Below are 24,013 nucleotides of genomic sequence, written 5' to 3' on the forward strand. Positions count from 1 at the left end.
GTTGAAGAAATAATTGTGTTGTCTTTCCTTATTTGGAGATTTGGGTGTTGAAGAAATAATTGTGTTGTCTTTCGTTATTTGGAGATTTGGGTGTTGAAGAAATAATTGTGTTGTCTTTCGTTATTTGGAGTTTTGGGTACTGAAGAAATAATTGTGTTGTCTTTCGTTATTTGGAGATTTGGGTGTTGAAGAAATAATTGTGTTGTCTTTCGTTATTTGGAGATTTGGGTGTTGAAGAAATAATTGTGTTGTCTTTCGTTATTTGGAGATTTTGTCTTTCGTTATTTGGAGATTTGGGTGTTGAAGAAATAATTGTGTTGTCTTTCGTTATTTGGAGATTTGGGTGTTGAAGAAATAATTGTGTTGTCTTTCGTTATTTGGAGATTTGGGTACTGAAGGGAGATTTGGGTTCTGAAGGGAGATTTGGGTACTGAAGGGAGATTTGGGTTCTGAAGGGAGATTTGGGTACTGAAGGGAGATTTGGGTACTGAAGGGAGATTTGGGTACAGAAGGGAGATTTGGGTTCTGAAGGGAGATTTTGGTACTGAAGGGAGATTTGGGTACTGAAGGGAGATTTGGGTTCTGAAGGAAGATTTGGGTTCTGAAGGGAGATTTGGGTACTGAAGGGAGATTTGGGTACTGAAGGGAGATTTGGATACTAAAGGGAGATTTGAGTACTGAAGAGAGATTTGGGTTCTGAAGGGAGATTTGGGTTCTGAAGGGAGATTTGGGTATTGAAGGGAGATTTGGGTTCTGAAGGGAGATTTGTTTTGCCTTCGTTTTGTATCTTCTACTCCACTTTTTCCATATCAGATCAGGATTATTTGTATTTCTGTTGAACCTTTACTTTTATTACTTCATTATTGTAGATAATAATTAAAATATTGTATTGTTATCGTTGTAAGTCTCCTTTAAATTTTCACATTTTTAAACTGTGGAGATTTAGAGCTTGATATTATAAGGTTATCTATATTAACATCTACATGTCTTCGTTGGTAATTTGTGTCGTTGGGTTGGTGGGTCTTAGACGCATACCCCACATCTTATTTTAATCCTTCTTATTTTCCTACAGAATTCGTCAACATGATGTCAACTAATTTTAATACCAGGAATTATTAATTCTCATTATTTTTATGCCATCTCTTATCTATTCTATTTTTTCGAGGCGTTGCCATGGCTAATGAAATGTAATCGGATTTTAGAGTTAAATATAAATTTCTGTCATAATTGGAAAGGCTTAACATGTTGTTCATGTTATTCAGCTTTAATCATCTCGAATGAAAATAAAATGAATTGGTCAATATCTTTTAAAATATTTAAAATCAAAACTATGAAATTAATAAAATTCATCACTCAGACAGTAAAGAGGTGACAATTTTCAGCGAATAATTCAATTATTGTCGTTTTAAACAATGTTCATATCTGCAGAGGTAATAGTTTTTATAAAACCAATCGATTTACCTATGTTATACCACGTGACCGTAAATCATTACCACCTGTAAAGGTGTGCGAAATGTATTACACATAATTGACAGTTGAAATTGACCATGTTTGGGTAGGAGGAACGTAAACAGAAGAAGAAAAAACATACATTTCTATGTTCACAAGGAAGTTGAAGGATACAAGAAATTTGTTAATGAATGCATCTTTGACCTCCACACAGGTGAAATACCTAAGTGGACTGGGGCGTAAAGATTAAGGTCAGTGACGTTAATTCATTACCTATTTTACTTATGTTCACCGGTAGTCTACTGATCAAAAGATCATAATGGGAACATTCAAGATGAATAGGAATTCGGCTTATGATATTTATTTATGAGGAATTAAGCAAAAACTGTAAACATCAAAATGAGTCTTTTTAACTGGAAAAAGAGTTTGGCAATAAGTGAAAAAGAACCTACATTTAAAGTTCGATATCTTGGGAATGTACAAACCGCTATGATGAAAGGAGAGGGTTGTGTTGACAAGCCAGTAACAATTATCTGGAATAATTATACGCGAAGTTCACATCCTGGTTTGGAAATGAAGTTGACAATCACGAGTTCTGGACTGAGTGCCTACACAAAAGAGCAGGGGATCACTGAATACCGTGCTCATCGTATTTCTTATTGTATTGCTCACCCAAAATACCCTAGATTATTTGTCTGGGTTTATAGACATGAAGGTAAGAAAATGAAAGTTGAACTACGATGTCATGCAGTTTTGTGCAAAACCGAGGCAAAGGCGAAGGCACTTGCAGTTCAATTACACGAGAAACTTAAATTTGCCTTAAAGGAATTTTGCAGAGAAAAAACACGGAAACAGAATTCACGATTAGTGTTGCAAAGAACTAATTCATTACCTCAGTCCGGTGAAATTTTGCCTAAAAGGACTCAGTTTTTGAGCACAGGACAAAAATTCAAACCACCAATTTCAAAATCAAACACGGCACCCAAACTAGGTGACATATGGGAGGACCCAATTGATGAAGAATTAGCAGAAATCGACGAGGAAGATGACATGCTCGATGAAGAAGAACCACAATCACCCACGGTTAGAGCATTAGACTTGGGGGGCAAACCAATTGATGTGGATTCTCTTAGTAATCGTGTTATAGACCTTGAAATCGGAAACAATATAGACGAATTAAAATTGAATAGTGATGTACAATTCTGTTTAAACGGTGACTCAGATGATGAAAGTTCTGAGTCTGGTTTTCACGAGCAAGATCAAGAAGGGATCAAAGACGGTGTGAACACGATAGATAGTACAAGTCTAGAGGGCGAAGTATGTGAGAATCCGTCAGGGGAAGTTCTAGAAGAACGTACAGTGATGACATGTTTATAATCTTGTACAACTATGACAGGTAAGCCCCCTGGTCTTGTTTTATTTCCAAATATTGACAAGACATCGTATTATATCATACTTTCAAAGAATACACTAAAGACTTAACTTAGACTATCAACTAAGGGGACTTGTTAAAGCAAAAACAAGAGTATACAAAAATATATATGTTAAAGCAAAAACATGAAATACTTGCACCTGGACATTAAAGACACAATATTTCTTCATCAACAACCAATTTAAACCTTTTCTATCCACAGTGGTCCAAAACTTATTCATGTAAATCAAATAACATTAAGCGAGTTGGGGTCATTATACATGACATTTGATATTGTTTGATTGAGAAAGAATACCACTGTCTTTACCCGAATATCAGTTATAAATTGCATGTTAGCTTTAAGCACATATTCCATAAAAGAGGATTGCGTGCTCCCATTTTTTGGTGTATTCATATGTACAGAAAATCACCTTGAATATAAATAATGTTCTGGGCGACGTATATAATTATTGAAGAATATCTCTTCGTGTAACTGATGCTTGCAATTGTCTTAGCAGATTTTTAAAGGCATTTATGGAGGGAGGCTTTAGTTATTGTATCTGACAGTTTATTCCAAGTTTTGGCTATTCTTACAGATAATGAGTGTTTTAGAATGTTGTGGATGAAACTTTTGGTAAACCATTTGCTAGTCCTTTGTCAATTAAAAATATATTGATTCCATTTCCGTTTTTCATCCTCTTATTCTCCTGTATGATGGTAGAGATAAATCTATGAGGCCTGCTACATGTAGCTGCTATTAACTCCATCTATTTTGTAAATATGTGTGTTTTCTATTGTGACGAGACCAACTTGCGTAATTTATGTGGGTTCTTTTCATACATGTAGCTTAATACATAAATGTCATATATGATCAATTCCCTAGAATTTATTTCCAACTTGAACTATTTTTAAATGTGTTTAAATCAGAACGTAAATTCTCAGTATAATAGCTCCATGTGTGTTTTTCGGGGTCTAACAAAAAGTTGGTTTACCTTTTAAAGAAATTACCAAAATATACATTGTATCATAGATCAAATTTATAAGTTTAGTGTAAGTTCACTTGTTTTAATATGTCTTTTGATTGAGTTTAGCCATTTCAATTGATATGTTATAGTGTGTCTTTCTATGTTTTGGTGTTACACTATTGTTTCATATAAGGGTGAAGGTTTGGTGCCATTAAAACGTTTAAACCCGATGTAAATAATTTGAACTTGTCCTAAGTCAGGAATCTAATGTTCATCAGTTGCTGTTTGTTGATGTGGTTCATAAGTGTCTCTCGTTCCTATTTTTTTTTATTATTATTTACTAGTAGATTAGACCTTTGGTTTTCCCGTTTGAATGGTTTTATACAATTGTTGTTTAGGGGCTCTTTATGGTTTGTTTTAGTGTTTAACGATGTGAGCCAAGACTCCGTGTTGAAGACCGTACCTTACTTATAATGATTTACTTTTATAAATTGTGACTTGGATGGAGAGTTGTCCCATTTGCACTCATACCACATATTCTGATAACTATATCTGAAGAAGCTCAAAAACGCAATTTCACAAAATGTGGCCAACTCGGATTTCATATTGGCGATAATTGCTGAAAGACGGAGTGAATGAAAAATACCATTCGATGCAAAACTGAGAACGTGTAAAATTACGCAATTTTGTATAAAATGTAACAACCTTCAACGTTTCAAAGTCATGTACATGTTTATGATATATAAAATTGTGAATGCAAGCAGGGATTTAAAAAAAAAAAGATACCCAAGAACAGAAAACAGCACAAAACCACCACAGCGAGATAATCCCGCTCACGAAGTAAATTTGTGTAAGGGCTTCGGATGGGACATTAACAAATTTGTAAATTTATTTCCAGTTCCAATGACATTTGGCATTTATTGTTTGGGATGAGAGAGATACAAATACAGGGGAAATTCACCATACCTCTTTATTACGTTTAACTGAAGTAAAGTATACAAATATGGATCTAAATTATACCAACATGTTTACAGTTCTGAAGTTCATTTTTAAAATGTTCACTAAGCCAACCTCTATGTACATAAATGCGTAAATGTTTATATTTTAATGACATATTTAGAATTTGTATACATATATCATATCGCTTATGCGACGTTTCTATCAAAACAGGTTGATATACATGTGTTACCATTCTAACGAGAAATTATATAACTTTGTTGGTTGATGTTCATGTGTTACCGTTCCCGTTCTTATATATGAGAGATTAAATTAGGAGAACATAAAGCCCCAGTCACGTGGACATTCGTATGCTTATATGCATGTATATATGAATGTGGAAATACATATTTGGCTAAAACGTGCATTTGACTGAAAATTGCTGCTGGATTCGAAGTAAAGGGGCTATATATTTGTATAGTTTTTATCCCGTATTCCCGTCGATCCATTCGTCCGTCAGCCCGTTATTCGAGGTTTCTGGCTGATTGATCCCTTGTATTGGATTACAACCTATCTATGTATGGTCACATTGAAAATAAAGATAACAGATTTTTTTCAGAACAAGACACACATTGAAACAATAAGAAGGATCCTCTAGTAAAGTCGAATTTAGCTCCTATCAGTGATAGACCGTTTTTTAACGTGCAAAGTGTATATTATACAGCTCTTGTTAAAAAAAATCAAATGCACACATTTCATATTTCCATTAACATACATAGACAAATATGCATATTTGAATTCGATACAAACAGTGCATTAAGTATCTTTATTTGTATCTGAAGATAAATGTACATGCTTTCCTTTATTCACATGATAGTATTTTACAAGTCAGTCGCACAAATGACGAAACATTGCAGAGTATCTTTACGCACTGCAGGCATGGATTCAGGGAGGGGGGGCGGCGGTTTCCGGGGGTTAGATCAATGCATTTGAATGGGGACATGTAGTTGGAACCCCCCTTTTTCCTGGTTTAGGAACCCCCTTTTTAAAATGGCTGGATCCGCCCCTGCGCAGTCAATAAAATCTTGCATGTTCCATATTCATCAAACTCTTGTATATTCATCAGTTTTATTGAACTTGTTGTAATTCAATTGATTACGATGGAGTATGGTTTTCGGAAGTTGTTAGAATCATCAAACGATTTATATATGTAACCGATTATATAATTGGGATCTAGATACTAGAAGAAGCTAACTTTCGAGGTTGCTAATAAGCAAGAAAACAAACATCAGATGAAGGCTGGTGGGTTGGTGATTTTCATGAACAGGTTGAAATTCGTTAACGTTGTAGACACTCATTATACAATGAAACTTTAAATTTTATTTTTTTCGCCATTTCATGAAACCTGATCATATTTTGATACGGTTCATATAGTTACTGAAATTTAGTGGTAAAGAATGCGTCCTCAAGTCCTGCTTATAAATTATAATAGATACTTAAACGTCATGTTTATATATATAAACTGACAAAAGTATTATTGGTTTAGAAATAATACATTACGATGCAAGTAGTGCACACTGTTGATAATCTGATTGTGTGTATGATTTATGACATTTAGACGTAATCGCTTGAAGTTTGAAGAAGGGAAAATAATCAACTTTACAAAAACTTTATATAGACAGGCTATCAAGGCATGTAGTGTTACACTACTGGTTAAGGTGAGGGTGAAGGTTGGCGCCTATTAATACGTTTAAACCCGCTGCATTTTTATGCATCTATCCTAAGTCAGGAGCCAGTTGTTCAGTGGTTGTCGTTTGTTAGTGTGGTTTATAGGTGTTTTTGATGTTTTATATACATATAGATTAGACCTTTTGGAATCCCGGTTTGAATTGTTTTACGCTTTTCTTATTGGGGGCCCTGTATAGTTTGCTGTTTGATGTGAGCCAAGACTCCGTGTTGTAGGCAGTACTTTCTGACCTATAAACTTTTTTTTATACATTGTGGCTTGGACATTTATAAATAATGTTATGTTTAAAAATAGGTATACATAATGTAATGTCTTAATGGTATAAATAGTATAAGTTTCATGTTTAAAACTAGATATAGATAAAATCTATAATCAACGGGACAATTAAAAAAACTCTTTCACGGAAAGAAACGTTCAGCTTAAACCATGCACTAGAGGCATTCTTTTTGCTGTTTTAATGCTGTTTTCGGTTTCGCTGTAGTTGCAAAAACACAGGAATTATATCATTTGGGATATGATTCATTAATACAATTAAAATGCAGACTTGCAATTGTGTATGTCACTTTACAATTTATTATTCAATTATATAACGGTTAAACAATACACCTCCTTTTCATAAAGGCGTTCGGTATGTATGTCTTGTGTTTTATGTACGGCCTGCGGACAGTTTCAGACATAAGAAGGCAATGAAACGTCCCATTTTACTTATAGGTTCCTTGGTAATAAGGTCAAATAAAGTGGATATTCGCTAATGGTCTGTGAATCATGATTATATAGTTTTACTAAATAAATTATTTGATTAAGTTTATTGAACAAGTGAGGTAAGGTTTTCTGAACTAAAAATCAATGACTTGAGGTGCTTTTATTGTATTGATTTTTCTGTTATTTTCAGTTTCTTGAATTTTCCTCGCATTTGTGGATTGTTGGATTGTCTCGTAATCATCCCTATGATCTAATCTCTTTCAATCGAGTGAGGTTTTATGAAACACATTACATTGCAGAACTAAAGTTTATCACTGAACAAATCTTGTTTTGTTAAAAATCACATGAATATACATTTTAATGAATTCTTCCAATTTGATACAAACTCATATATATTGTTAAAGACGAAGGACCAATTTAATTTTTCAAAGGAAATCTAAATGTTGACTTGAAAATAATTAAGCACATTATTCAGGGTTTAAACGATTTTTTTCTGTTGGATTCTTAATATCACTGATGGAATTAGCTTAACGTACAAGGTACTTCATTATTTACATCCTAACTGACATGTATTTTACAGACCGGCTACATGTATTTTATAGACCGGCTACATGCATTTTACAGACCGGCTACATGTATTTTACAGACCGACTACATGTATTTTACAGACCTGTACATGAATTTTATACACCTACATGTATTCTTCAGACCTAAATACATACCTACATGTATTTTACAGACCCACAATATTTTTACAGACCTATATGTATTCTACAGACTACGTGTATTTTACAGACCTAAATGTATTTTACAGACCTAAATGTATTTTACAAATCTACATGTTTTTTTTACAGACCTACATGTATTTTACAAAACTAAATGTATTTTGCAGACCTAAATGTATTTTACAGACCTAAATGTATTTTAAAAACCTACATGTCTTTTTTACAGACCTATGTGTATTTTACAGACCTAAATGTATTTTACAGACCTAAATGTACTTTACAGAGCTACATGTATTTTACGGACCTAAATATATTTTACAAACCTACATGTATTTTACAGACCTAAATGTATTTTACAGACCTAAATGTATTTTACAAACCTACATGTATTTTACAGACCTAAATGTATTTTACAGACCTAGGTATATTTTACAAACCTACATGTATTTTACAGACCTAAATGTATTTTACAGACCTACATGTACATGTATTTTACAGACCTAGGTGTATTTTACAAACCTACATGTATTTTACAGACCTACATGTATTTTACAGACTTAAATGTATTTTACAGACCTACATGTATTTTACAGACCTAAATGTATTTTACAAACCTACATGTATTTTACAGACCTAAATGTATTTTACAGACCTTAATGTATTTTACAGACTTAAAGGTATTTTACAAACCTACATATATTTTATGTACCTAAATGTATTTTACAAACCTACATGTATTTTACAGACCTAAATGTATTTTACAGACCTAAATGTATTTTATAAACCTAAATGTATTTTACAGACCTACATGTATTTCACAGACCTACATGCATTTTACAGACCTATGTGTATTTTACAAACCTAAATGTTTTTTACAGACCTAGGTGTATTTTACAAACCAACATCTTTTTTTTTAATTTTTTTTAAAAACTTCTTGCCTAAGTATTTTGATTAGGGGCTTATGAACTGTATCCTGTAGTATTTTGATTTGGGGCATATGAACTGTTTGCCTTAATATTTCATACAAATTCATGTGTTCATAGGTCAATTATGGAAGAATTTTGTATTAAATCTTTAAATATTCCTGGATTTTGATTGGTTTTTTTCCCAATCTTAAATGAATGGTTTGTTCCGACACATCAGTCATTTGGTGCAAGCAGTGGAAATAATAAATTATGCCATCTTGTCCAAAATGAAATTTGTAAATGAGAACTGGAATGTTATTATTTGCCGTTTTTTTGTGCGAAAAGGCACAGAAATATCGACGATTAAATCATTATTAATCAAAATTGAAATGTGTCATCCACCCACCCTTCACGTTGTGTTGTTTTCTACATTTGAAAATGCCTGCATAAAGTCGGGAATATGACAGTTGTTGTCCCATTCGTTTGATGTGTTTTGTCATTTAATTTTACCATGACAGTATGATTAGGGACTTTCCAATTGAATTTTCCTCGGAGCTCAGTATTTTTGTGATTTTTAACCTCTTCTTATTAGTAAATCTGAAATTTAGGTTTTAAATATTGTTTCGATAACTTCATTTGTTGTGGTTTCATTTAAAATAAGTCTAAAATACGCAATATTGTAAATAGATAAGATAGAAAACACTGAGCCAGACTATTTAGTTTTGTTACGTAGAAAAGGATAAGATTGTTTTATATATATCGACGGTTTAAATGTCATCTTTATTACGGTAATAGAATTGTAAACCGATGGTTATTTGTTACCATTCCAATATATTTGTATTGTAACAGAGTCCCTGGGGTTAGTTACACTATTACACGTGTACGTAGACATGTAGGTGTGTATTGTTACAAGGTCCCTGGGGATAATTGTTACACGTGTATAAACACATGTAGGTGTGTATTGTTACCGTTTTTCGTGTTTATAGGGTTTGACCCACATTTGTATAAGAATGGAATATATTTGACATTGCGAAGTCATTAAATAGTGTGGCATATGATCACCAACTAACCAACTCCAACACAGAGAAAAATAGCGCATAATACGATGAATGTAGGGAAAAAAGTCCTAGGAAAAAAGGCACGGAAAAAGTCACAGGAAAAAAGGTCACAGGAAAAAAAGTCACAATATATATTTTGTATGAAGTAGTCACATAGTTTTCCTTTTATTTGAGTCAAAATAAAAAAAAGTCACACTGAATTATTAAATATATATGTTATATATTTGACCACATGTTATTTCGATTTCTTAAGATGAGAATCCTTAGAGTGAGTGTAAACAAACAACTCATTGCCATTAGTAATAGTTTGGTATTTACAACAATTATTGATAGGGACTGTTGATATCGTTTAGTGGCTTCTTGTGGCTCATTTCCCTTTTTAAAGACTTGTCACTACCTGTATTGGTAGGAAGCCATGCCAATGAAAAACAATTTGTGCTCATTATTAAATAAAAGGAAACAATAAGCTTTCCCTGTTTATTAAAAAGTCAGTTTTGAATAAAAAGAACATATTCTTTTACAGTTATTATTAGTTGATCATGAAATCAAATTTACCACTTACGATAATTAATCAGATACTAGTATATAATGACTTTTTTCCATGCATTCAGAAAATTAGTTATCTATTGCATATATGCAAATAGTGAATTTTTCATGTGCATTCCAACATACTTCTGATAAACAATTATACTTAAATATATATTGTTACATTTTTCCTTGTGACTTTTTTTCTTGTGACATTTTTTCTGTGACTTTTTTCCAGTGACTTTTTTTCCTGTGACTTTTTTTTCCGTTTACCTACTACGATAGAGCAAACATTACTTCCCGAAATTGTATAAAACGAGGACAAATATCAATGATGAAACAATATATGTATGCAAACAAGACGGGACAACAGACAGTGACGTATCTCAAACTAACAATACATGTATGCAAACACAATCACATAACAAAGAGTGAAATACATCAACGCCACCTCCTCATCTACCCTTATCAAAACCAAGGTCAAAGAAATACCACAAACCTAAATGCTGCCAAGTAATCATCACTTTCCAAGAACCAGTCAGTAGAATACCACAAACGTCATCGGTGCCATTTAACCAACAATTAACAAGAACCAAAGTCAGTGGAATACCACAAACCTCAACGCCGCCGCCTGATCAAAGTCAAAGAAATGCCACGTACAAACGATAAAACAAGAAGACCATCAAGCAACGTCATGGGTAGAAAAAGTCTGTGAAATACAAAAAAAAACATGTATAACATTACTGATTTGACAAACCAAACACCAAATTAAGCTGATGACTATCACAAAAGAACGTAACAATTCTCATTCAATAAACCAAACACAAAGATGAAAAACAATATCACACTAACTGTAAAAACTTGGTAAAGCACAAAGCTGACAAACAATATCGCAATAACTGTTAAAAACTAGTTAGAAGTGGATCAGATCTTTAGAGGGATACTATAACACATTAACATAATACTGCTATACATGAATGTAGATACTAATAAATGACTAGATTTTTAGTTATCCAACTCTTAGTTTAACTCTTTTTATTTTTTTATCATGAAAAAAATCAATAACTTTGATGAAGGTCATATTATTACATGTGGATATACTATCAAGGGTCAATAAGTCACCTTGAAAACTAATTTAAATTTAAGATCAAGAATGGGACACCATTAAAACACTGTCTGTCCTAATGTTCTAGCTTCAAGTACAGTATCAGATGACCTTCTGATTAGTCAACACTTTGTAAAGTGCTATCGGGGGGAAATTTCTTATAAAGATATAAAAGCAAAAAGAGTAGTAATATACTGCGGATGTGTTAAGAATGAATTAACGAACACATGAATTGGGGAGAGACATTAATAGTAGAGGCGAAATTTGAAGCATGCAGGTGTAGGTGAAAAACATAATGGACATTTTAAAATGGTTATTATTTTTTTGAATTTAACGAATTGGTCTTACCATTAGCAATTGCTTTATCAATAAATTTTTATAATTTCTTTTGAATTTCGAAACACCAGCAGTATCACCAAAACGATACCCTGAACGAACTACATACCCTTTCATTTCTTAGTTCTTATCTATACATATATATTTTTATGTGGTTACCTGTGGTTGTTTAAGAGATAAAACCTGTTCAATGATGTTAAATAACCTTATTTTACCCCTGTGTGAACACCAGAGTAACTACAGTAGCTATAAGATAATCAAATGTATTTAACAATGTCCTCCGTGGAAGTATATCTTTTTTGTCCTCAGTGGAAGTTTATATTATATGTCCTCGGTGGAAGTATATTTTTCCTTGTACTCCGTGGAAATATATCTTTTATATCCTCCATGGAAGTATATCTTCTATGTTCTCAGTGGAAGTTTATCCTCTATGTCCTCCGTGGAATTATATCCTTTATGTCCTCCGTGGAATTATATCCTTCATGTTCTCCGTGGAATTATATCTTCTATGTACTCCGTGGAATTATATCCTTTATGTTCTCAGTGGAATTATATCCTCTATGTCCTCCGTGGAATTATATTTTTTATGTTCTCCGTGGAATTATATCCTCTGTGTTCTTCGTGGAATTATATCCTTTTTGCACTAAAAGATCCATGTGAATTTGCACCTACCACAATCAACTGTCTTATGAAAATTTGTCTATAAATAAAGAGTGTACAAATATCTCAAATATAAATTTGTCTATAAATAAAGAGTGTACAAATATCTCAAATACATTCAATAGATGTTCAAAATCATATATAAGAAAGTTCGAACATTCATTAAACTTTCAAAGCTCATAGAAACATGTAAACAATTCAAATTTACCAATTTCGCCTTTTTAACTTATATAACAAAGACCATACAAGAAGTAAAATACTATTTTCAATTTATGCTTGCATAATTCAGAGAAGTTTTCGTACTCTAATGGAGGATTTTAAGAAAGAGGGTCCCTAACTAAGCATCTTCAGTAGAACATGTAAATTATATACATCAACTATATAAATCCATAAGGGGGAGGGGAGGTGGTTCACAATCAAAGATAAATGAACTGTTAAAGATTTTTTTGAATTCATACAGTTGACATTTATGGAGTTTTTCCAACCATTTAACCCTAGATTTAATAAGTGGAACAATTAAATGGAATAGAAGTGAATGAACGGTTTATTTCATTTGACCAAAACACAAAAATAGGTCGACTCTTAAATATAAATACGAGGATAGTCTCAGCATATATACATTTGAATACACACGTTGCAATCTAATTAATGGTAATCTTATATATACTTGTCCCGTGATCATTTATACGGTAGTGTTCTCAGCTCTGTCTTGATATCTGGTAACTGGTGCGGCGAGCCAAAGAACTTATCTTTAAAATTCTCGACTCGTACAGTTCTTGCATTTGTTTCTATTTGATATTAACACAGATAATATTTTAATGATTTCATTGATTTCAAATATTTTTATTTCTAAATTCTCTTGAACACAAATTGATTTTACTATTCCTTGTCAGGAAATGACCTTGAACTTCTCGTATATTTTGAATTAACCATGATAAATAAGATTATCTTGATATATAATTGGTATTTATATAATTGTGACGGTATAACTTCTATACCTGGAACCATGCCAAACATTGGGGGGACTATGCCATGTTACGTTCAAGTTGAATGATTAAACGTACTACAATTATAGTATGATTAAACGTACTATGATTATAGTAAATCATTATACACACAAGTATCAAATGTACACATGTTACAAAATAATTGTTTAGAATTGATAAGTCACCAAATACAACATATAGGCTTTTACTTTTCTCAAGACCATATCAAAAGTCTTGTTATGTTTGGACCAAGAGAGATCACATCGCTAGTCTTGTTTAGATAAAAGGGATATAAGATAATAAGATAAGAGATAAGCATTTTTAAATTATTAATCTAATCAAGAACCCATAAAGGGCATCATTTTACATCACAATATGATTGGAAAAAGCAAAACAGAAAACAAATACCATACTATAACGTTATGGACAGGATCAGAGCCCATCACAACATGTGTTTTATATAACTATTATGTTAAAATGTTATAACAATAAAGTAGGTAAATGCTCATTTGTGTACAGCCAGAAATATACACAAAACACATGTTTTGTCACAATATTCTCAGAAACTGATGTGTGCATATAGATACCTACTTTCTGTTTGGCGATACTTTGTACTATACTTGTATAAAAACTTAATCACTTTTCTCAGCATCTACTGAACAGAATGACGTCAAATTCGATTTGAAGTTGAATTTTAATGATTTGTAACATATGTGGGTTTTTTTTCTTGCTTGCGATGAAATTCATGGAGGGCGAAACCTAGGTATTACCCACCCTGTGGGGACAGTAGGCGGCGTCAACATTAATAACTTTTCTGCCAAAGATCAATATTTTTTATAAAGTTGCATTACTATCATAACATATCAGTCTGGTGACTATTTCGAAGCCCTGTTTGTGAGCGCTCAATCTCCCCAAACTTAGAACAGTGGTGTTACAGCACGACATACGAAGAAACTATAAAAATCAGTTTAAAAAAGAGGGGCGAAAGATATCAGTGGGACAGACAACTCATAGATCGAAGATAAACTGACAACGCCATGGCTAAAAAAAGAAAAAGGACAAAAAGACAAATAACAGTACACAAAACACAACATAGAAAACTAAAGACTAAGCAACACGAACTCAACAAAAAATGTGGATGATCTCAGATGCTCCTTAAGGGTAAGCAGATCCTGCTCCACAGTTGTAAGTTTCAAAACCTGTCGTTTTACTCGTTATTACAAACCCGGTAAATAGTCTGATTCGGTAGGTCAAATGAAAATTATCAAGGTCCAGCAACTTTCAATTACTAGTAATCAGCAATTAAATAAGCTGTCCTTCCGATTGTCTTTTTAATTTTCTGCCGACAGGCCAGACATATCTCTGTGTTAACAGTTTATAACTCATAAAATTACATTATGTGATCGCAGATTTATATATGTATGCTCAACCTAGGACAATTGTGTTGTTCGGTCTGTGTGTCAACAGTTTATAACTCATAACATTACATTATGTGATTGCAGATTTTATATGTATGCTCAACCTATAGGGCCATTGTGTTGTTTGGTCTGTGCATCCCTTCGTCAGTCCGTCCGTCTATCTGTGTAGCTTCAGGTTAAAGTTTTTAGTCGAGGTAGTTTTTGATGAATAGTTGAAGTCCAATCATTTTGAAACTTACAACACATGTTCCCTATTATGTGATCTTTCGTATGGTAATGCCTCCGTGTACTATGGACACATTCTTGTTCTTCATGCAATATTTTAATGAATTAACAACAGTTTGTTCCAGCTTTATAATTTGACGATCTTAGAATAAGATATCTTAGCGTAAATTATTTATTATATAATCATAAGTAATTATTAAATTGAGTTTCGATTGATGTTTTAGTTCAAAGATCAATAAGTAAAAGGATCAAAAATGAAGGCGTCTTTCGAAACGTTTTGCTTAATTCTGAAGTTACATGCACGTAGTAAAGCTTATGATATGAAAATTTCGAATTTTTAATTGAATTTAATCCCATAAGACAGAATTAAAGCCTGAGTATTCTATTACAATCTTTATTCCACACAACTGTCCTTGCTGTAATTGGAGGGTATTCCTTAAAAAGAACGAATTGTCTTACTTTTTAGCTCACCTGGCCCAAAGGGCCAAGTGAGCTTTTCTCATCACTTGGCGTCCGGCGTCCGGCGTCGTCGTCGTCCGTCGTCGTCCTGCGTCCGGCGTTAACTTTTACAAAAATCTTCTCCTCTGAAACTACTAGGCCAAATTTAACCAAACTTGGCCACAATCATCATTGGGGTATCTAGTTTAAAAATTGTGTTCGGTGACCCCGCCAACTAACCAAGATGGCCGCCATGGCTATAAATAGAACATAGGGGTAAAATGCAGTTTTTGGCTTATAACTCAAAAACCAAAGCATTTAGGGCAAATCTGACATGGGGTAATATTGTTAATCAGGTTAAGATCTATCTGCTCTGAAATTTTCAGATGAATCTGACATTCCGTTGTTAGGTTGCTGCCCCTGAATTGGTAATTTTAAGGAAATTTTGTTGTTTTTGGTTATTATCTTGAATATTATTTTAGATAGAGATAAACTGTAAAAAGCAATAATGTTCAGCAAAGTAAGATCTACAAATAAGTCAACATGACCAAAATGATCAGTTGACCACTTTAGGAGTAATTGCCCTTTATAGTCAATTTTTAACCATTTTTCGTAAATCTTAGTAATCTTTTAGAAAAATCTTCTCCTCTGAAACTGCTGGACCAAATTATTTGAAACTTGGCCACAATCATCATTGGGGTATCTAGTTTAAAAATTGTGTCCGGTGACCCCGCCAACTAACCAAGATGACCGCCATGGCTATAAATAGAACATAGGGGTAAAATGCAGTTTTTGGCTTATAACTCAAAAACCAAAGCATTTAGAGCAAATCTGACATTGGATAAAATTGTTAATCAGGTGAAGATCTATCTGCCCTGAAATTTTCAGATGAATTGGACAACCTGTTTTTGGGTTGCGGCCCCTGAATTGTTAATTTTAAGGAAATTTTGCTGTTTTTGGTTATTATATTGAATATTATTATAGATATAGGTAAACTGTAAACAGCAATAATGTTCAGCAAGGTCAGAGTTACAAATAAGTCAACATGACCAAAATGGTCAGTTGACCTCTTTAGGAGTTATTGCCCTTTAAAGTCAATTTTTAACCATTTTTCGTAAATTTTATATATCTTTTACTAAAATCTTCTTCTCTGAAACTGCTGTGCCAAATTGATCCAAACTTGGCCACAATCATCTTTGGGGTTTCTTGTTTAAAAAATGTGTCCGGTGACCTGGCCATCAAACCAAGATGGCCGCCACGGCTAAAAATAGAACATAGGGGTAAAATGCAGTTTTTGGCTTATAACTCAAAAACCAAATAATTTAGAGAAAATCTGACATGAAGTAAAATTGTTAATCAGGTCAAGATCTATCTGCCCTGAAATTTTCAGATGAATTGGACAACCTGTTTTTGGGTTGCGGCCCCTGAATTGGTAATTTTAAGGACATTTTGCTGTTTTTGGTTATTATATTGAATATTATTATAGATATAGGTAAACTATAAACAGCAATAATTTTCAGCAAAGTAAGATCTACAAATAAGTCAACATGAACGAAATGGTCAATTGACCCCTGTAGGAGTTATTGACCTTTGTAGTCATTTTTCAATCTGCTTCCTTTGTTTAATATTCACATAGACCAAGGTGAGCGACACAGGCTCTTTAGAGACTCTAGTTTGGTGATTATTTTAAATACTTTTTAAAAAATATTGGAGAAATTTTGTCAGATCATTTTTTTTTTGTGTGTGCTTTTCAAACCCAAAGTTAAGTAAAAAAGTAATTCCGTTCTATAATTTTATTGACGAAAGTTTCGTGTACCTGTATGATATGTATCGAGAGAAATGGCAATACAAATAGATGTAAGACAGATTGGATGCAAATTTGAGTAACTAATATTAGAAAATGTAACTGCAGCAATGATAGTATGCCATTTATTTTCTTAACATCAGAAACACGACGGATGTTGCCGTTACTTTTTTCTATCTCGAAATCTCTTTGCTTTTGTTGGCGTTTTGTTACTTGATAAAAGCGAGCGATGTATGTGTTACCTTTCTACATAATTCATTTGGCATGGCCTTAAATTTGACTATAATTAAGTAGAATTTGATGGATCTTGAACATGAAATGGGTGTATGATTGACACATGACAATCACATCGTTACAACATAAAGTGTTAACAGGGTCACCTTGCAGGCGCAAAATGAAAAAAAAAATATATCAGTTTACAAATTGTCAACTTGTCCAGACTTTAACTGTTAATTTCATTACTTTTTGTCTTAAAAAATCATGACTGTATTTCCGCTGTAATTTTTAAACGCTATATACAAATAATGAGATATGGTGTGGCAATGACTACGCTATATAAAAATAATGAGATATGATGTGGCAATGACTACGCTATATACAAGTAATGAGATATGGTGTGGCAATGACTACGCTATATACAAACAATGAGATATGATGTGGCAATGACTACGCTATATACAAATAATGAGATATGATGTGGCAATGACTACGCTATATACAAATAATGAGATATGATGTGGCAATGACTACGCTATATACAAGTAATGAGATATGGTGTGGCAATGACTACGCTATATACAAATAATGAGATATGATGTGGGATTGACTACGCTATATACAAATAATGAGATATGATGTGGCAATGACTACGCTATCTACAAATAATGAGATATGATGTGGCAATGACTACGCTATATACAAATAATGAGATATGATGTGGCAATGACTACGCTATATACAAATAATGAGATATGGTGTGGCAATGACTACGCTATATACAAATAATGAGATATGGTGTAATTGCCAATGATACAACTAGTCAAGTTAAATGGATGTAAGCAACTGTATGCAACAGTAAGTTGTAGAATAAAAATGTATTATTCCATTTTTTTTAAACTTCTGCTTCTAGAATAAATTATCTTTTCCTCCCTTTAAAACAATCAAAACTATGGCCGAAACGTATTTACAATCTTTGGCCGAAATGACTGGTCAATTCGGCAGTGCCTTGGTCGAAACGTCTTGCATTGGTACGAAATAAATGAATAGGTATTTTCTCTTAAGTGAAGAATATTTTAACAATTACTAGCATTACAAAAATACACATTTCACCAAACACCAAACTTTTTCTTGTAGGTGTCGTTATATAGAATTGTGTATTGTTACGTTCTCCTTTTTAACGTTATTTTCTTTATTTCAGAAAACAGACAAATTGAGGCTTACAAGTGCTACACAAGACTCCTAATACTAAAACTAGTGTATATAAAGACATCAGTATTCTGAAGAGGAAGAAGTTTACAACTAAAACGTATTTCTTACAGATTTATATATTGTACATTTCTATTTATTGTTATGTTAAACCTATTCAAGATTTGTACAAACGTTCTACGAATTACCCATCTGAACAATCTTTATTGTCGTAGTAAGCAAGTTAAATTTCATTTCAAAGAAAACTAAGGAGGCCATTAACTTTCTGTATTTTTTTTTATCACTGCCAACCGTTAACCACTTTCGTGTTGTTTTCGCTGTTCATGATAAAAATCCTATGGAACAATCATTAAACACTGAAGATAGTTAACATGTCATTCTGTTTGGAAATTGAAATGTTTCATTTTGACACGAAATTCTTTTCCTCTTTTTGACAGACATATCAACATTACAAACTCAATTTTTTTTAATTTTAAAAGTGCATCCAAATTTTCGAATAATATTCATACTTATTTTCTTGCCTTAGCTTGCAATGGGTATATAGTTTTACGCCTGCCGTCCCTTTATAGTTTCATACTATGTCTGCTGTCCAAACCTTTTCGTCACACCTGAGTTAAGATCTGTTTTAATTATCAATCGGCTTTTATAGAAAATGTTTTGATCCGGGTATATTTTTTTTTCTGGAAGACATTGTCCTGATAATTTTAAAAGTGGAATAAAGATTTATTGATAAATGGAATATTTGCATATAACTGTCATCGTCCTTCTCCTAAACGGAGATTTAGATTATCACATTACCATTGACAAATAAAAATATCTACACAAACTTTTTATATCCTGGCGAGACACATGGTCGTTTAGAAACACATTGCTCACCCTGACGAGACCCGTGACCGTTTAGTAACACCTTGCACACCCTGACGAGACTCGTGAGAGTGTGATAACACCTTGTGCATCCTGACAAGGCCAATTACCGTTTAGTTACACCTTGCGCACCCTGACGAGACTCGTGACCGTTTAGTAACACCTTGCGCACCCTGACGAGACCCGTGGCCGTTAAGTAGCACCTTGCGCACCCTGACGAGACCCGTGGCCGTTAAGTAGCACCTTGCGCACCCTGACGAGACCCGTGGCCGTTTAGTAACACCTTGCGCATCCTGACAGGGCACATGACCGTTTAGAAACTTCGGGACAAAATAGTTTTGTTAAATAATACGTTTTGATTACGTAAATCAAGAAGGAAAATATAATTCACGCTTAGACAAATACATATTTAATATTTACAGATTCATTGACCATGAACATAATATTTATCATCTGCCCTTGGTATATTAAAAAACACAGACAGCTGTGGACCATTACTTAACAAAATCATAGGAATTTGTTCATTATTTTTTTTTTTTTTTGCTACATTCTGTTATAATGCCTTTTTTTTTTATGTCAGACTACTCCCAATATCAACGGTTGCAATATTTTGATAATTATTTTATGCAATGCAGATATGTTGCGGTATTTTCACGGTAAATTAAGACTATGTGTTAAAATAATCTGTTATGTAAAATTAATTACTAGCATGTCAAAAAACATAAATATGCATTATTCATTAAATTATAAGACAAGGAAATAATATTTTAGCCTGTATGTAATGCATTATACCTAATGTCATAGAGTTATGATTTATACAGGGTTGTATTTATATTTGTATTTATGGTATTAGACTGTGCGTAATCAGTTGTTCGACATTATAACTTCTTGAAAATTGGAAATCGTATACCAAATAATGTCTTTCCTATATTATAAATTTGACTTTGATATTTTATAAATTTGACTTTGATATTTTATAAAAAGATTTCAAAAATTTAATTGAAATCCGGTGATTTCCCAATCAATTGTCTCAAGTCTTTTATCAGTATTCGATATCTTGTCCTTTTTGTTTGTTTTATCCGAGTGTTAACATTTAGATGCATTTTTTTTTAATTCCATTCCGTGAAAAATAATTGAGAATCTGAAAGTGTGTAATGAAGTCAGTTAAAAGTTTGTAAGGGGAACCACTAAAGCTATTTGCTTGCAGTTGTATACGCATTGACATGTTTCATTTCCACAAAAATATTTGGTCCTGTACTTTCAGTTATGGTCTTAACAATTGCTTATCCAAATTTTTAATGTTTGTAAATAGGTAAATTAAGGGGAAACCACAAGAAAAAAATAATGATAATTGGTATGTAGTTGTATTGTCATTGGCATACTAGTATATTATCACGGATATTTTTGGACCTGCATCTTTAATCATGATTGTTTATTTACTTTGACTGTTTTGCATTATGCACATGTTAAGGTATTGATATTTTTGTTTCAGAACTTGTATTTTACATCAAAATAACTGAAAGACGAAACATATCTCTGTGTCAAGAGATTATTAATATATTTTAAGTTCATGGACATGATTGTTATAATATTTTTCCTCTTTTTTATGGATTATAATAGAAATATTAAGTTTGATGTCAAGGAGAATAAACGCTTGATAATCAGTGTACGTATAATTATAGATTTATATTTTCAACATGACTTTTTGTCTAGAAAAAGAACAGTCTTCGCTACTGAGACGGCCAGTCTTTTTTAAGTGTTAATGAACAATCATTTCTGTAATTATACTATTTATACATGCTTACTTGGTAGGATGATAGGAGTATTTTTCTATGTTTGCTTTTATTATAGAAGACATCATACGTTATTATAACGATTTTTTTTGGCTGTTGCATTTTAAACTAAGTAGAAAGAACCCACTGTCTTTAACGTTGATAAAGTAAGAAGGGTTAGGGTTAGGAATCAAAGATACAGAAAGATCCTACTTACAAACAAAGAGACATTGCCTACAGAACAGGTTTTCTTCGGTATATTCCGCATATTCTCTATTAGTTTTAGGTAAACTTAACTCTAAGGCAGACTGACAGAAGACATTTTCTTATTTTGTATCGATTCAGTAACAAGTTTCAATAACAATACAGAAATGGTTGTACACATACGTTAAGATAACGTTGTATATCAGTATGATTAAAAGTATTATTTCTTCATAGAATATTTGAATGCCGCTCCATTTTGTTAGTATATGGAGTGATATTAATTCATTATTTTATTGTATATTGAAACATTTGTTATTTTTCGTACCAGTAACCTTATTGTATTCTTATATCATGAAATATATTATTATAAATTATAATCATGTATTGATGTTATTTTAGATAAACACAGATTTCCTAAGTTGTTTTTAGTTAAAAATCTGCAGACATATAAAGTGTAGTTCCCTGATCTGTGTGTGGTCATCTAATACATATCGACAATCTACTGCGAAGCTTTTAGTTTTCACAAGCTGCTCAGTCCGAAATGGCCATATTTTTTGCTCAATCAAGAAGGTCGAGCACAGATTTTATTTGACAATAGATATAAGATGTGGTATGAGTCAACTCACTATCCAAGTCACAATTTGTTAAAAGTAAACCATCATAGGTCTAAGTACGGTCTTGAACATGTAGACTTGGCTAACACCGAACAACAAGCTATAAAGGGCCCCAAAATGACTAGTGTAAAATATTTCAAACAGGAAAAACAATGGTCTAATCTACATAAAAAAACCACCCGAGAAACACTTCTAAACCACCTCAACAAACGACAGCCACTGAACAGCAGGTTCTTGACGTAGGACATCTGCAAATAAATGCAGCTGCTTTTAACAGACACCAACCTTCACCCTCACCCGAAACAGTATTATAACATTACAACATAAAAAGACTTAACATGATCTCCACAGTACTTACCTGTACTTGATTCTTGTCCAGACTTTACTTTGGGTCTGTTAAGTACTCTTAGAGGTTTATAGTGTTTTATTAGATATGCACGCCATTTTGGGAATAATTGCATAACACACACCGAAACTGATTGGTTGCTTTCTGATATGGCTCAGGTTGTATTGGCTAGAATGAGATTTAGAATTGTGAACCTATACCGCAATATCAAATAACGGTATCGGTATTCAAAACCCAATACACAATGACTTGTTCACATTTAGATACGTATTATGTATTGTAAGATGGGAGCTGAAAAATACCTTTGCTCAATTTGTATGCATTACACGGTATTTGTTTTCATATGTATAATGATTTTTGTCGAGTCTGCTAAAGCGAGACTTAGCTTTCCTGCATTCCGTTGTCGCTGTTGGCGGCGGCGGAGTCCACAAATTTACACTGTGGTTAAAGTTTTTGGAATGTTTTAAATAACTTTCTTTAACTACCCAGGATTTCTACCAAAATTGGACAGAAGCTTCTTTATGATCATAAGATAGTATTCAGAAGTAAATTTTGTAAACAAAAATCCTGTTTATCCGTATTTTACTCATACATGAACTTAGTTTTTTTCTGCCAGTTAACCTCACATTCACTCTGTGGTTCAAGTTTATAAAAAAAAATAAACTTTCTTAAAATATCCTGGATTTCTTCCAAACTTGGAGAGAAGCTTGTTTATAATCATGAGATAGTATCCAGAGTTTTAACATGGACTTAGTTTTTCTTCCAGTTAACATAACATACAATTTGCAGCTAAGGTTTTTAAAACATTTATTCGATTCGTACAGAAGCTTCTTACAATCACAAGATAGTATCTACTGCGACTTGCAGCAAAAATATGAGACACTTGGTTCCGTGGAACCCTTACGAATTTTTAATACATCGGCAGTTATAGTAATTATATACGAAAGAAGAAATAGTTGTGTTCATAGACGCGGTAAGTCAACGCTATTTTGATTAATAAATATCAGATATCTTTGTGTTATTGCTTAACTATGATCATATAATACAATTTTTTAAAAACCAATATGGTATAGGTTTAGTTTAATTGTCGAAACCGTGCGGTTGCATATAATTGCTTACATCCACTTTATTTAGCAAAAAAATGCTAGAAAGATACTCAATAAACAACTATAGTTTTGCCTTCTGTAGCTAAGGAGCAGCTCACTCTCTGCTAGAAAGATACTCAATAAACAACTATAGTTTTGCCTTCTGTAGCTAAGGGGCAGCTAACTCTCTGCTAGAAAGATACTCAATAAACAACTATAGTTTTGCCTTCTGTAGCTAAGGGTCGGTTAACTCTCTGCTAGAAAGATACTCAATAAACAACTATAGTTTTGCCTTCTGTAGCTAAGGG

General features: G+C 32.8%; 1 protein-coding gene across 1 annotated transcript; it reads left to right on the top strand.

The window, feature by feature from the left end:
- Positions 1-1,473: 1,473 nt before the first annotated feature.
- Positions 1,474-22,078, top strand: LOC139518119 (protein FAM43A-like). Its single transcript, XM_071309791.1, has 2 exons — positions 1,474-2,845; positions 18,813-22,078. Exon 1 carries the CDS (start codon positions 1,849-1,851, stop codon positions 2,824-2,826), a length of 978 nt encoding a protein of 325 aa, XP_071165892.1. The 5' UTR covers positions 1,474-1,848; the 3' UTR covers positions 2,827-2,845; positions 18,813-22,078.
- The last annotated feature ends 1,935 nt before the right edge of the window (positions 22,079-24,013 follow it).

This window comes from Mytilus edulis, chromosome 3 (assembly GCF_963676685.1).
Source record: "Mytilus edulis chromosome 3, xbMytEdul2.2, whole genome shotgun sequence".
In the NCBI taxonomy this organism is placed as follows: domain Eukaryota; kingdom Metazoa; phylum Mollusca; class Bivalvia; order Mytilida; family Mytilidae; genus Mytilus; species Mytilus edulis.